The sequence below is a fragment of the Opisthocomus hoazin genome, chromosome Z (genome assembly GCF_030867145.1).
Source record: "Opisthocomus hoazin isolate bOpiHoa1 chromosome Z, bOpiHoa1.hap1, whole genome shotgun sequence".
NCBI classification, from domain to species: domain Eukaryota; kingdom Metazoa; phylum Chordata; class Aves; order Opisthocomiformes; family Opisthocomidae; genus Opisthocomus; species Opisthocomus hoazin.
In genome coordinates, this window is record NC_134454.1 from 32,603,392 (window position 1) to 32,616,794 (window position 13,403).

Genomic DNA, 13,403 nt, shown 5'->3' on the forward strand with positions numbered 1-13,403 from the left:
CAGCCCCGGGGAAGCGCCCGCTTCAGAGCCCGGCCGCCATGTTGCGGCCACCCGTTGCCTAGAGACCATGGGGCAGCCCCAGAGCGAGGCGGGGGCGGTGCCGCCTCAACCCGCTTGAAGCGGACTGGCCATCCAGGCCTGTCCGTCAACACACGCAACATGTAGCGCGTCTCCGCCTCCTGTGGGTGGGGTGAGTTATCGTCGCGTGGTGGGTGCGTCATGAGCATGTGCGGCGAGCTCATTGGCTGCGGCGGGCAGAGCCAGCGGAAGGGGAAGGGGAGGGATGGCGGTCAGGCCGCTGGGCTGCAGCTAGGGGCGGGCGCGGAGGGAGGCCGGGGAGCCTCCGGGCAGGTGGGCCGCGGGCCAGGGCCGGGGCGGGCGGTGCACCCCCGCCGGCGCGGGGAGGGCGGGAGAGCCAGTCCCTTGTCGGTGGCGGGGAGGGGGCCGCTCCAGAGGCGGGGGGCGTGGGGTCGCTGCTCGGGCCCGGCAGTTCCGGGATGTGACGGTTCCCTCGTCCCCCGTGGAGCTCTGACCGGCACCCGCCATTCAGGTTTCCTGCAGGATTCGGTGCTGCCGTCCCTGCCCTCCGCCCGGCAGAGCTGGAGCCCTTCGCCTTCGCGCTCGCAGCCCGGCACCTGCATGGAAGCAGAAGCTGATGGTGGCCCGAGGTGACGTATGGCCGAGAAGTGGGCAGCCCGTGTTGTTTTGCTACAGCTGTGAGAGGACGGTAACCTTCGGCAGGCCTCGTGGCCGGGATTTTCACTGTATTTCCTCAGTTAATCCGTTTTGTTGAGTTGGAGCCTCAACTGAGGCCTTCCTTTAGCATTTAAGGAGTGTTCTTAAGTGTAGCCTGACATACTTTGTCAGGAAGGAGGTCTGTTAGGAAAAAGTGTGTATACCTCCAGAATTACTCTAAAGGTTATTCTTAGTGTACTAGAGTCTGAAAAAGAATTGATCACAACTCTTTGATTTTTCAAGCTAAATATTTCAATCGGAACACTGTAATAGCATTATATATTTTAAGTAATAGACATGCTGTATTTGGGTTATGCTTTGTAACAGTTGCCACATTTATGAAATCTGTAGCAGATTGAAATCCAAGTTTTTCTTTTAAAGGAATATGTTTATCTTGTATTGTGCCTGTTTTGCAGATATTTTGGGGGTTAAAGGATTTGAACTGCAGCTGAATAAAACTAGGGCTGAAAATTGAAGGATGGCAGCAAATCCTTCGGGACAAGGTAGGTTTTAATCTGAGTATTCAAGGGGAAGGTCTATGTGTTAAACGTCAGTGAAGTCTCCAAACCCAGAAGTTTAGTTTATAGAAAGAGCAATAAGGGGAACAGAGGCAGGAAGGTGGGGCTGAAAATAGCAGAATGTGAGCAGGCCTTCTGGAGAAGTCACAATGTGTTAAATGGTTGGAAAGGACCACTTATGGCTAGGGAGCTCTGAATTACTGTGCATTCCTTCATGCTCAGGTTGTGAAGTGCCTGTGGTGCTGTGATTGTTTCCTGAGTCGTGTTTCAGACACTTGCGATGCTTGGCATTGAACATGACTTGCAGCGGTCAGCATCAGGGAACAGCCTGAAGTCTAATATATACCGTGCCATGATGGCAGCAGCAAGACCCAGGCAGTAACAGCTGTCGAAGGTAGATAGCGAGTGGCCAGGCCTAGGAGGAAAAGCCAAATAAAATCATCATGCTAGCTCTGATGAAAGGTTTCTTTGCTTGATGACACATCTGAACTGCCTTTGTAAAATCGTTCAAGACATGGAAATGGTCCATCTACCAAGCTGGGGCACATGTCTTCTTGGGGGCTGGGGTGGGGTCCCATGGTAAATTGAAGGAGGGTCTTAAATTGCCCCCTAGAGGTGCTTTCTGGAAATCTTTTTGGAACTCGGAGGCTTTGCTCTTCTGTGGGAGAACTGAGAAGAAAGAAGCTTCTCGGGTACGGCTCTTCAGTTAGTGGTTACGAGAACTGAATTCAGAATTTGGTTTCCCGGCAACTTGAGGCTTCTTCATGCACATTTGTGTATGAGCGTCCTTATCTGGGCAGTCCCGCAAAGCTGGCTGTAATTAGTTCTGAAGTGCTGAATAGGTACCAGATCACCTGTGTGGTTCCTCCCCCACCCTCCCAATGGCTCTCTGCTTTCAAAACAAACACAGAAAAAATGTGTTAGTCCAAAAGACAGATTTTACTTGCTATTTGATGAAAAGAAGGTAATTTTTGGAATGCTCGTTGAACTTCTGTGAAGAGAGAGGAGAGTACTCTAGATTGCAGATAATCTTTTGTTTGCAAATTTTAATTGTAAGAAGTTTTTGGTGTGTAATGGTAGATCTTGCTTTATTCTATGAATACCAAGTCTGCATCATTGCAAGGAATAGGATGTTGTCATAGAGAGTTAAAAGCTACCTTTCCTTAAATGTGTGGAGTTACTGAGAAGTAGAATGGGATTTTAGTGCCACAATACCTTTGCTTTCCTCCAAATTCCAGAGGCTTATAATTTAATAGAGCCTTGGAATCTGCTTTTATACTTTGAGGTACCTGTTAGAGACTCACTAAAGGAACTGTTTAATTATCATATGAAAATTATTTGGACTAAGCAGGCAAGAAACGCTGTCAAGTTTGATCACCCAAATGAGCCTATAAAAATATATATCTAGGAGAATTAGAAAGGAACAGGTAAATATGAACAACAGTTAAATGCCTTTTTATCTTGGCCAGATGCAGTTTAATAGTGAAATGATTGAGACAAATGCTGCATTTTCATTCGCTGATTTCCTTCTTCTTGGACAAAAGGAATAGGGATTTACTGAAACAATCACTGGAAGGGTTATGAATGGTGGCACTTACTCAGATGGAACTGTAAGGATGAATTAAACATTAGCCTTCTACACAGGTAGACTGTGTTTGTCATTTTTTTGTACTAAGTTTTTTCTTTCCCTTTTATCAGTACCAGGTATTTTCCCAGGCGTTAACTGAGGTTTCTGTTAATTGCAGACTCGGACTACAAAGGTTAAGATTTTGTGGACTGGACTTCCTTTAATTCATTATCCTCTTAGGAAAGCATTCTTGATTAGAATTTCAGAGATGAGGATCTGCGTATGAGTGCAGCAAAGCCAAATAGAATTGAATGAAAGCCTTATTTCAGGCCATTAGTACCACACGGAACTGAGTGCATGAGACTGACTACAGCATTTAAAAGGAATGGAAAAGCTTTTAGCATGCTGTGTATTGTCCACAAGATGAACTTATAGAACAGGGTGATACATTTTGGTAGGAAGGGAGAAAAGTCGGCTTCTAAATTACAGAAATTACTTTCAGGTGCTTGGTAATACATGGCTTCTGCAGCAATACTTTGCAGTACTTGCATAACATGTGTTAGGCTGCTGTTGTAATGCTTTCGCTTGTACACAGCAAGGCCAGAGCATACCTTGCGTGTTACTAAATTAAAGACTCCATGTGTGAGTTCTCCTAGTGGAAGCCCTCTGAGATGAGAAAAATGTGGCTGTGCTGAGGAAGGAACTCTCCCTTAGGTCCCCACAAAGTGGAAGAAATACAGGTACTGCTTCGGGCAGGACTTTACTTTTCTGACAAGATGAATTTGGGTACAGTGGAGGAACTAAGCTCTTGAACTCTAAGCTTCAGCCTGTAGCAGTTCTACAAGGTCTCTTTCTGTACTGGCAGTTGTTTATCCTTTTGGCCTAAAGGTATGAGAGCACATTCAGTAACACAGAGCAACTAGATTTAGCATTCGGTTCACCGAGTCTCTTAAAAAGGAAGATGGTGCTGCTCTGCATTGAATTAGTGTCATCATCTACAACCTTTGCTGCTCTGTATCTGAGTTTGATCTGTGTGCAGGCGTGGTACTTGAGGGCTGTAGCATACTTCTTCCCTGGAGAGCGTGGTGGCCATAAAGCAATCAATGACTTACATTCAGCTGTGCATGTAGCTGCTTTCTGGAGGGACAGACAAAATACTAATACATCTTTCAGTAATTCAAGTTAATTTACTGAATTACTAATATGCCTTTTATTTTGTTGTCACACAATATATATGAAAACATATCCAGATGTGTATTGTTACTGAAAAGTATTGATGTTTAGCAGACTGTTACTTGAAGTTTAGTGATGCCAGTAGTCATTAGCTGGAGAGGAAATCTAAATACAGTTACTCCATCCTTTTTCCCCAAGTGCTGTGTGTTTAGTAAGCTGTTTCGATTTTGCTTTTTGAGAGGTTGCTGCCTCACTTCATGAAGCCTATCATTTATGAAAACATGCATTTCAGTAAAGAAATTGCTGTGAAATGCTTTCTGAATTGAGCAGGCAGAACAGTGAGCAGTGATAGTGCTCTTTAACGTACAGAGCTTAGAGTACACCTCCACCTTTGAAGCATTTTTCCAGGTAGAAGTGTATCTTGAACACAAAGTGACGGAGGGCTCCTTTCTGCTGTTACACATCTAAATGATAAATAATGCCTATTAGAAAAAAATTACACATACTGTGAATTTGAAGCAACCAACAGATCAGAGAAAAGATGTGAGATGAAAAGTAAGAACTTTGAAATAGATAAAGGTAATACTATTTCTTGCCATGCAGAGTTAGGTAGTAGAACTAATTGATGTAGATATCAGTGAGGTGGGGTGGCAGAATTAGGTGTTAGGATTAGGTTAAAGAGTGAAGCTTGCTGGGAGCTCTTAAAGCTAACAGTGTCACTCAGCAAAGCTTCAACCTTTTCTGATTTTCTGCCTTTCAAATGCAAAACATTATGCAAGTAAACTTTTAGCTCCTGCAAAGAGCACATAATTGAATGCTTTATGTCAGAAACAGAGGTGTCAGAAAGAACAGGTTTAAATTTTAAATGTCCTGAGTTTGCTGCTTTAGAGAGTAGTCTGAGGATCCAGGTGCGCAGTTTGACATCTGACACTGCCAGTAATCTATTTAACCGCCTTGAATGGGTCATTTTGTGTCAAGGTTCTTGTGTCTGCAAAGCAGACAAGAATATTATTGTTCAAACTCAAAATAGTAGTGCAACTCATCCCAGTTAAGGGAAGTTTAAACTTAAATCTTTGTTAAGAAATTGCTGTGTTTGAAAATCTACATTTCCTTTCACAGGTGAGAATCCGGTCTATACTAAGGATGGCTTTTTTTTTTTGCATTTCACATTTTTAGTACTTGAAAGCAGAACAGAGATATCAAGTCTATGGATGAAAAATTACTTTATGGTTGAAGTAGGAAACTTCTGTAGCTGTTTCAGGTTGGTCTTTATGGCAGCACTTTGAGATCCTGGGCAGGGGAGAATCTAAGTGGAAGTCTTGCTTATGTTTTGCCAGGTATGATGAGTTATTTTTTAGGGATGCCAGAGTTTCTCCCTAAAATGGATTTCTCATGTCCCTCCCCCTCCACTGTTAACTTTAAAATGAACAGGTTGCTTCACATTTTAAAAAAGTTTAAAATACCTGTAGGAACTTCAGGGTGCTCAACTGGGGAGCACTAGCATGTACGTGTTGGATGTCCTGCTCAGTTTCCTCAAGTAGACTTTTTTCTACTTACCATTAACAAATTGTCTTTAACAATTGACTTCTTCAGTACAGCAGGTTGCTGATGGGCTCTGTCTGAATTTCAGATCAAAATACTACCATTTTTTTAAACGTTAGTAGTAGAGGGAAAGGAGAAAGAAGAAAAAATACTTGGGTTTCTTCTGAATCCCTCTAGAGTTTCTGCCAAATGATACTGTAGCAAGACTCATACTAAAATGGACGACAGTAATCTTGCACAGTTTCTGATCACAGTTTAAAAACAACATTTAAAATTTTATTGTTACACATCTCAAGCCTTTCTGAATCATACCATCTGCTTCATGATAAATGAAAGCATATTCAGTATTTATCTTTTAGCTGACAGGAACTTGCATTAAAAAGTGGTCTCCTTCTTGTTGCCTCAATCACTGTATCTTCTGAATTCCAAACATGCATTTGGATTTATGCGTTTTGGCATAAACAATCACTAGCAAGAGGCTACTGAGTCAAGTATTAAGCCTTTTGGCTGAAAACGTGTAGAGTGAGCATACAGACATGACTACTTTAGCTCAGACTCAGAAGAGTTATTTCTTCAGTTGTCCTGCTACAGCATTGTCTCCAGAATTTATAGGAAAGTAAGGTCTGGGCTAGCTCAACTCGGAAATGTTGAATCTTCACTTGTTGGCAAGCCTTTGTGTCTCTTAGAGCACCCATTCAGCTGTGTTTTAATGTTTCAAACTCATTCCAAGTGCAGGGTGTTCAAAAAAAGATAGTGTACAATGCCTAAAGAGCAGAGAAGCATCAAAGACCTGAATCAATACGCTTGCAAAACAGAGAGTTTAAGTGGAACTAATGTCATGTGGGAAAGAGAGATTAACAGATGGGAAAATAGCAATTAAATTTAATTTAAAAATCTGTTAACAACAGTAAAGATGGTTATGGGTGATCTTGTGTAAAACCACAATAAAATGTAATCAAGCAACTCTGCTCCTTTCAAGAACTCTGAGACACTGAGGTGTGTACATTAGGCGTAGTAAAAGAAAATAGTGAGGTTTGATAGCAAGGCAATACGGATGCAAATTATTATTTGCGGTTGAAGGTTTCTGCCTGATAATTTTCTCCTTCACTGAGCCACGCTGATGGAAGGAGTATTGGGCTACGTAACTGAGCAGCAACAGAAGATTTCTCAAAGGGGATGAACTTTGAGTGCAGCTACTGAAAACACATTTGAAATCATTTTACCTCGACATGCTGGTAATCCCCTTAAGAGTTACCGTGTCTGGCCTTCCTAACAGCTGGTGAGCTACCATGTTTTAGTGGTGTTACTACAACAGCGCTCAGCACGGGGGTGGGGGCACAACATGTAGCGGTTTCCAATGGGAAGGGCTTTGACTTTTTGTGTGGAGGCAATAAACGAGATAACTTGACTTTTACTTTTTTATGACAGTGTAGTGGCTTGATATTTATAGAACAGCAGCAAAATAAGAGATTAAAAAAAGTATATTCTTGACATGAGGAGTGTACTTAGTGGCATAGAGGCCTGTGAGGGTTGGCTCTGTAGCTGTTGTCCTCGGCTGTGCTGTACAGACATACACAAGTCCCTGCTGTTGTCCAGTATCTGGTTTATCTGGTGGCCGCAATAAGACCCGTTACCATAAGAGTCCTGTGTAAGTGCAGCAGTTTTGCCATGTTTTCATTTAGAAAACAACTTTGAAAATACACAAATAGCAGCTGCTTTAGGGGTTTTCTAAATTCCCTTAGTCACTCTGCTTCCTGACCCCATCTCTAATACACAAGGTCCCTTTGGGAGAATGATGTACAGAGCAAATAAAGGCTATGTTCTCGTATTGTGTCCAGAGAGTTTAATTTTGCTTCTCTGTTCCGGCGTTGTGGTCATGCTCCACGTGGTCATACTCAGAAAAAGGATAGTGAGTGTATGTAAGGACATCAGTATGTTAAAACTAAAACCTTTCTGCATAGATTGAATAAAAGGTTGTAATTTTTTTATATAAGCATGTGTTCAAGCTTAGTGGTCCTCTCATTCTTACTGTTACGTATGTAAAACTTGTATTATAGTTTGGGTTCACTGGCATGAGGAATTAGGTCCCGTGAGTGTATACTTTCATTATTATCACTGAATTGTTATGTTCCATAACTGCATTTTAATATAGAACCTGGTAAGTTTACTTTTTTTTGAAAGGCAAGTATTTGGTCATGTACCTTGTTTATAGCTCCAGAGCTGGCTTGGGAAGGGGTAGGATCTAATGAGTTAGAAACCTGTAGTTTAAAATGTATTAATATGTATGATGGTTTAAGGAAGCTATTTCATGTTGTAAAATGAGAAAAGGAAAAATGAAACTTACTTTATAATAGCCTTTCAGATGGGTGCAAAGCTTTGAAGATCAGTGTATTCATCGTAGTGTCATATTGTATGGGGACTTTTAATTCCACAAGTTTAGAGATGGGTCATAAAAATCAAGTAAATCTCTAATATTTTTTGTCATTCCCACCAGGTTTCCAGAATAAAAATAGGGTTGCAATCCTGGCAGAACTAGACAAGGAGAAGAGAAAGTTACTTATGCAAAACCAGTCTTCCACAAATCACCCTGGAGCCAGGTATTTTGTGTTCTTAGACCTGTTTGGACATCACTGATTACATCAAAGGAAAAAAAAATAGCAAGTGAGCTGTAAACTGTCATAAACACTTATCAGGAGTGTTTTCTGACCATCCTCAATAACCAGCCGGAGAGACCTTGCACTTCAGGAACATACTAGTGTTTAGAATTGTTTACAGACCCTGAATTTTGGCTTACATAATTTTCATTTGAGAAGGGGAGAAGCAGATATACTTACTAAACTGTATTAAAGTCAACCTTAAAGAAGAATCAGGTAGCAGGCACTGAGAAAGCATTTAATTATTAAGCTAAAATGCCCTAAGGAATGGAAGCAGCAGACCATTAGTTCAGGGTACTATCTGTTTAGGGAAGACAGTGATGGCAGGGAGCGAGTTATCCTTGAAACTCCCAGTGTGCATGACAAAGCCAGTTTATGTTACTGCAGGTCATCTTGTAAAAGACACTGTGTCGCAGGATGATTCTACACCATAAGGTGTAATAATCTAATCTGAGTTTGGGAGCTGTCACTGGGATTTCTCCCATTTAAAACAAAAAGATTAGATTTTTGCCATAAATCAGTAACTAGAAAATCACATGCTGCTTCACGTGGAGAAATCAGATAGTTGAACTTTTGGGTTAGCATGAAGTGACTGCAGTGCCATGTTCTAGACACAGTATGTTACGTGCGCTATCTGTACAAGAGTCAAATACTCTGAATACAGTCGGAGTGCTGCCTACGTCTTTTTTCAAGGAGATTCTAGGCCACCTTTAACCTTCATACTGAAAAAAAAGCATGCAGAATGTTTGAAATCGCGTGAGTTAGATCTCAGAGTGACTCTGTATACAGTTATTATTCAAGGAAAATGATTGATTAGAGAAGAAAATAGAAATACCATACTGTTATGAACATCCCCTGACTCCTGACAACAGTATGTCCATACTTCATTTCAAGTCTGTGGAGTTTCTGGGAGTGCTTGTTTGCTTTCTTTTTTCTTTAAGGAAAAATAACACTATATGCTAGTGAGCAGATTTTAAATGTACTAATTCTGAAGGTGGAGGTGGGAGGGAACCTACAAAGCAGCAGTCAATCTCTCTGCTTTGGCATGGTGGGCGGATGTGTGATTTTTGAGAAGCTCACAGTTCTGTGGCAGGTTTTGGACCACAGAGTTGTCAGAAATGAGACCACAGAAATTCTGCGAACTGGCAGAAAAAAGCTTAATGTACCTAAAGCACGCAGTGGCATAGTCAGCGTAAGGATGAATGAGTTAGCTGATTTCTGGTCTCGACATATGGGAATCCTCTATCCAAGAACAGAAGACCTCTTGAAAAGTGTCAGCTTATGATGAAGCCTTAAGATTATCTAGAGAAATCATACTGAAAAATTAGAGGGTACAGAATTAAATGCAAAATATCTTCAACATAAGTGATAATATTGTGCTTTAAATAAACTGAGTAGTACTTTTCTCCAGCAGTGAAGCTTATGTTAATATTTGTCATAAAATCTGTTCAGAGGATTGCTGCTTAGCTTTCATTATGCATGTAGGCGTAGATTTGACTCAAGATCTTTTAATGAGTATGGCCGCTTTTGAAAAACTGACTTACTAAATCAGTTGTTGACATTGAAGCCGCTGGGAAAGCTCTGTTGATGAGTTTGCTTGGATCCCTTGTTGTCTTTCATACTTTTGTCTTTGTGGCTATGGAGAGCTGGGCTTTCAGCACCAGTCTCCGTAGTCAATTTCAGAGGTAGCTGTGAATTGCCTTGTAATACAGCTCTAATGGTGGTCCTCACTGATTTCTGTCTGGAGGATGGCTGATCATGTTACTTGTAGAGACTTGGGGAAAAAAGAAGTCATGCTTTTTATTGCCTCTTTTTTGGTTAGCAAGGTGGACAAGTCTTAAGACGTAAAAGCCAAGAAAATCTACTTAGGAATTTTAATTTGAAACCTAACATATGCTGCACTGAGATGCGCAAAATCAGTAGGTACTCTAAGCTATCATCAGAGGATCACTGCTTCAGTTACATCAATAGGAAGCTCCTTTACCATAAGCAGTGATCTGCCGCCCACCTGCTGAAGAACCGGTCACATATGGAAGACTGCAGAGTTCTTGGTAGTGCTTCTGTTTATCACAGTTGTTTAGGACAGTCACTGAGTGACTGACTAAAGTTGAAAACACAAAGCTGTTGTTTTAAAAATTGCTGACGTTGTCTAACGTTGCACCCCAGTGGTTCCACTGACTTCAGTGGGATGCCAGCCATGAGCAAAATCCGCAATAGGCTTCAGGACTGTGAGTCTTCTGGGTTTCATTTGGCATCGGTTGTTTATGCTAGGTCAAATGATACAGCTATGGTCGCTCCCATTTTCCTTTATTCTGTTATGTTAAAAAAAAAATTAATTCCAAACAATAGTTAGCAAATGTCAAGCTGTGAGTCAAATCGTCAGCTGTGGAAGTTGTGAAATATATGGCAAGAATGGCAATGACACATTTTTTTCTGTGCTATGTATCATCTTGTGCTTTTTTGCAGCATTGCACTTGGAAGGTCACCACTGAACAAGGATTTCCGTGATCATGCTGAGCAGCAGCACATCGCAGCACAACAGAAGGCTGCACTGCAGGTAAGCTGATACAGTCAGGTAGAGTTTAGCCTGGCTCTGCTGTAGGTCTGCATCCCTTCAGAGGCCAGTCCTGCACCTAGAGAAAATGAAAAGCTGCTTTCAGAGGTTAGGTTTCATATGTTTCTGTATTTGTCACAAATGAAGGTTCTTCTGTTATGATGAAAGCTTAAATCTGTTGACTCATTCTCCCTCGATATGGTTATAAGAATGTAGCCTACAATATCATCATAGCTGTTTTGTATACCTCAGTCAAGAATCAGTTTCATCGTACTTCTGAATGTCTCATGAAGCATAGGGAGAACTAGCCACACGGATTTCCTTGGTTGAATCTGAGTAGATGCCAAATAAATTCCCTGCAGGTACAAGTGACAGGGTTGAAAGATGTGGAAAACTTACTTGTACATTTACAGGCTTTGATTTGCTGCTATTTTGCTTACGTCGGGTGAGGTTGATTTTGGTGTTGAAATTGGAAACTGAGCAGGAAAGCCAGTACACAGCCACCTGCCTTCCTGGCACTCTAGACAGCATGATTTGGCAGCGGGCACAGAATGGGAAAAATGTTGAGATGTGAACTAGCAACACTGTTCATGTATCCTATGCCTTGTTGTGTTTCTGTTACCCAGTAAAGGCCACGTGTTGCCTCTCCTAAATGAATGGGAGCAGAAGTGAGCTCTGTGTGGTGTACTGTTGATCACAGAACACTGTAGGCTGGAAGGATCCTCTGGAGGTTTCTGGTGCAGTGTGCTGCTCAAAGCACAACTGACAGCAGTGCTGTATTGGATTGTTCAGTGTGTGGTCCAGTCAAGTTTTGAATCTCTCCAGTCATGGACTTGTCACAGCCTTTGACTCTGGGTCTGGCTCTGTCTTCTCTGCATCCAGTTGCTGGGTATCTGAAAACAGCTTAAGATCTCCCCTCAGCTTTGTCTTTTTACAAGAAGCTCAGTCCTCCCACCATCCCCTTGGATGCTGAGAGCTCCAGCCAAGCACCCAGCCGTCTCTGTTGGTCTACCTCCAGCTTGTATCTCCAGGCAAACACAATCGCAAGTGCAGCCCCATGGGTAGCTTCCCTTGACTTGCTGGTTGTGCTGTTGTTGATGCGGCCCACCGTGCTGCTAGCCTTTATCACTATGAGGGCACACTGCTGGCTCAGGCTAAATCTGATACCCACTGGGGCTTTTCTCTAGTGGTGGAAGGAAGGAATACGCGGGCCATCTAGCTTACTGGAGTCTAGTGTTCGAGCTGGGAAGGGCTATGTAGGATTTTGCAAAGGTGGTCCAGAGCCGTAAGCAGCAGCTGCCCTCAGGTGAACAAGCATATATACATGACATGAGCAGAATGCTGTTGTCCCGTGCTGTACAGGAGTGCGTCTGGTCGCATGTCTCTTGTGCAGGTAGCCTCAGGTTGTGTGACACTACTAACGCATGCTTCTGGCAGTCGTATGTGGCAGCTGTCACAAACCAAGACCTGTGAGTTGGTTATAGATGGCAGTGGAAGCACAGTGTCCAGGCAAAGGAGAGCAATCAGGAGTTCATTTCCCACTCTCCCCACCTCCATGGTATTTGCTGAAAAAGGAGCAGCAGGAAATGGCCTAGTTAATTCCCTTGGTGGGCCCTGTTCAGATGTGGCTGATATAAAATGATGGTTTTGAATTTGACTACCAGAGTTGAGGAGCAGACTGGGAGAAATAAATAATTAATGCTGCAGAAGCTGTGAAGTCTTGAATTATATCAGTGCTGCAGGGAGCTACACTTTAACAAATGTTTTTCTCTTTCCAGCACGCACACGCACATTCCTCAGGATACTTCATAACTCAAGACTCTGCATTTGGAAATCTTATTCTTCCTGTCTTACCTCGACTTGAGGCAGAATGAGGAATGTTGTGTCTTGGAACTGCAAGGTCTGATTTTTGTCCATAGCAGGAACTGCCTGACCTTTTAATTTCTTTACTTACCTTAAAACCTACTTTTTTTCTGGATTTTTGTGGTTGCCTTTTGGGAGTGTGAGCTCCAATGATAAAAAAGCAATGTTGTTGAACAGCGATTTTTATGCTGTATTTCTGTTCCTCTGTCAGGTCAAAGTCAGACATAAGACTTCCGTGGTGTGTGAAGTGCATAGCGCTTGCTCTTCCCTGTTTCTGTGCTTCCTTTAAATAAATGTCCAAACCAGAGTCATCAAGAGATGCACACTCTGTCAGCATTTGTGTTTCTTATTATTGTTTATAGGTACTGTATTTGACTTTAATGAAAGACAAAAGTTACTCTTCTTCATCAAAACAGACATGAATTTATCAAGTGCATCAGTGAGCCTTTTTTTTTCTGTACGTAGGAACATTGCTAGTGTACTATTTGCTGTTGTAGTATCATCTGGTCTCAGGTCCTTAGGTATAGTGTGCCTGCCTCTTATTTTGTTTTGTGAAACATGAAAATGAATTAAAGTGGGGGAAAAAAGCAATTGTTTCAAACAGTCTTTTAACAGACAAAAGAAGTCTTTTAACTTCTGTGGACATTTCAGATGGAAATTATTTTCTGCAAGGACAGTTGAGTTTGAAACATATTTTGCTAGTCATACCTCTTTCAATACTTTGTGTGTTTTCGTTCGTTTGCTTTTTTCCTTCCTGTTTTTATCTGTGGTAACCAATTCCAACTCCATGCTGAAGG

General features: G+C 42.1%; 1 protein-coding gene across 2 annotated transcripts; it reads left to right on the forward strand.

The window, feature by feature from the left end:
- The first annotated feature begins 257 nt into the window (after nucleotides 1-257).
- On the forward strand, nucleotides 258-13,197 carry INIP (INTS3 and NABP interacting protein). Of its 2 annotated transcripts, none has more exons than XM_075446894.1 (6): nucleotides 258-351; nucleotides 551-727; nucleotides 1,152-1,238; nucleotides 8,030-8,132; nucleotides 10,656-10,746; nucleotides 12,522-13,197. In XM_075446894.1, exons 3-6 carry the CDS (start codon nucleotides 1,214-1,216, stop codon nucleotides 12,615-12,617), a joined length of 315 nt encoding a protein of 104 aa, XP_075303009.1. In that variant the 5' UTR covers nucleotides 258-351; nucleotides 551-727; nucleotides 1,152-1,213; the 3' UTR covers nucleotides 12,618-13,197. The 2 variants fall into 2 exon arrangements, with proteins under 2 accessions (XP_075303009.1, XP_075303010.1); XM_075446895.1 differs by having other exon boundaries at nucleotides 551-668.
- The last annotated feature ends 206 nt before the right edge of the window (nucleotides 13,198-13,403 follow it).

What these genes read in the sequence shown, in the direction of transcription:
- INIP (XM_075446894.1), top strand. Translation starts at nt 1,214, where the DNA reads ATGGCAGCAAATCCTTCGGGACAAG. An exon ending in AGCAAATCCTTCGGGACAAG is followed by an intron (nt 1,239 to 8,029) that starts GTAGGTTTTAAT and finishes CATTCCCACCAG; the next exon opens with GTTTCCAGAATAAAAATAGG. An exon ending in AACAGAAGGCTGCACTGCAG is followed by an intron (nt 10,747 to 12,521) that starts GTAAGCTGATAC and finishes TTCTCTTTCCAG; the next exon opens with CACGCACACGCACATTCCTC.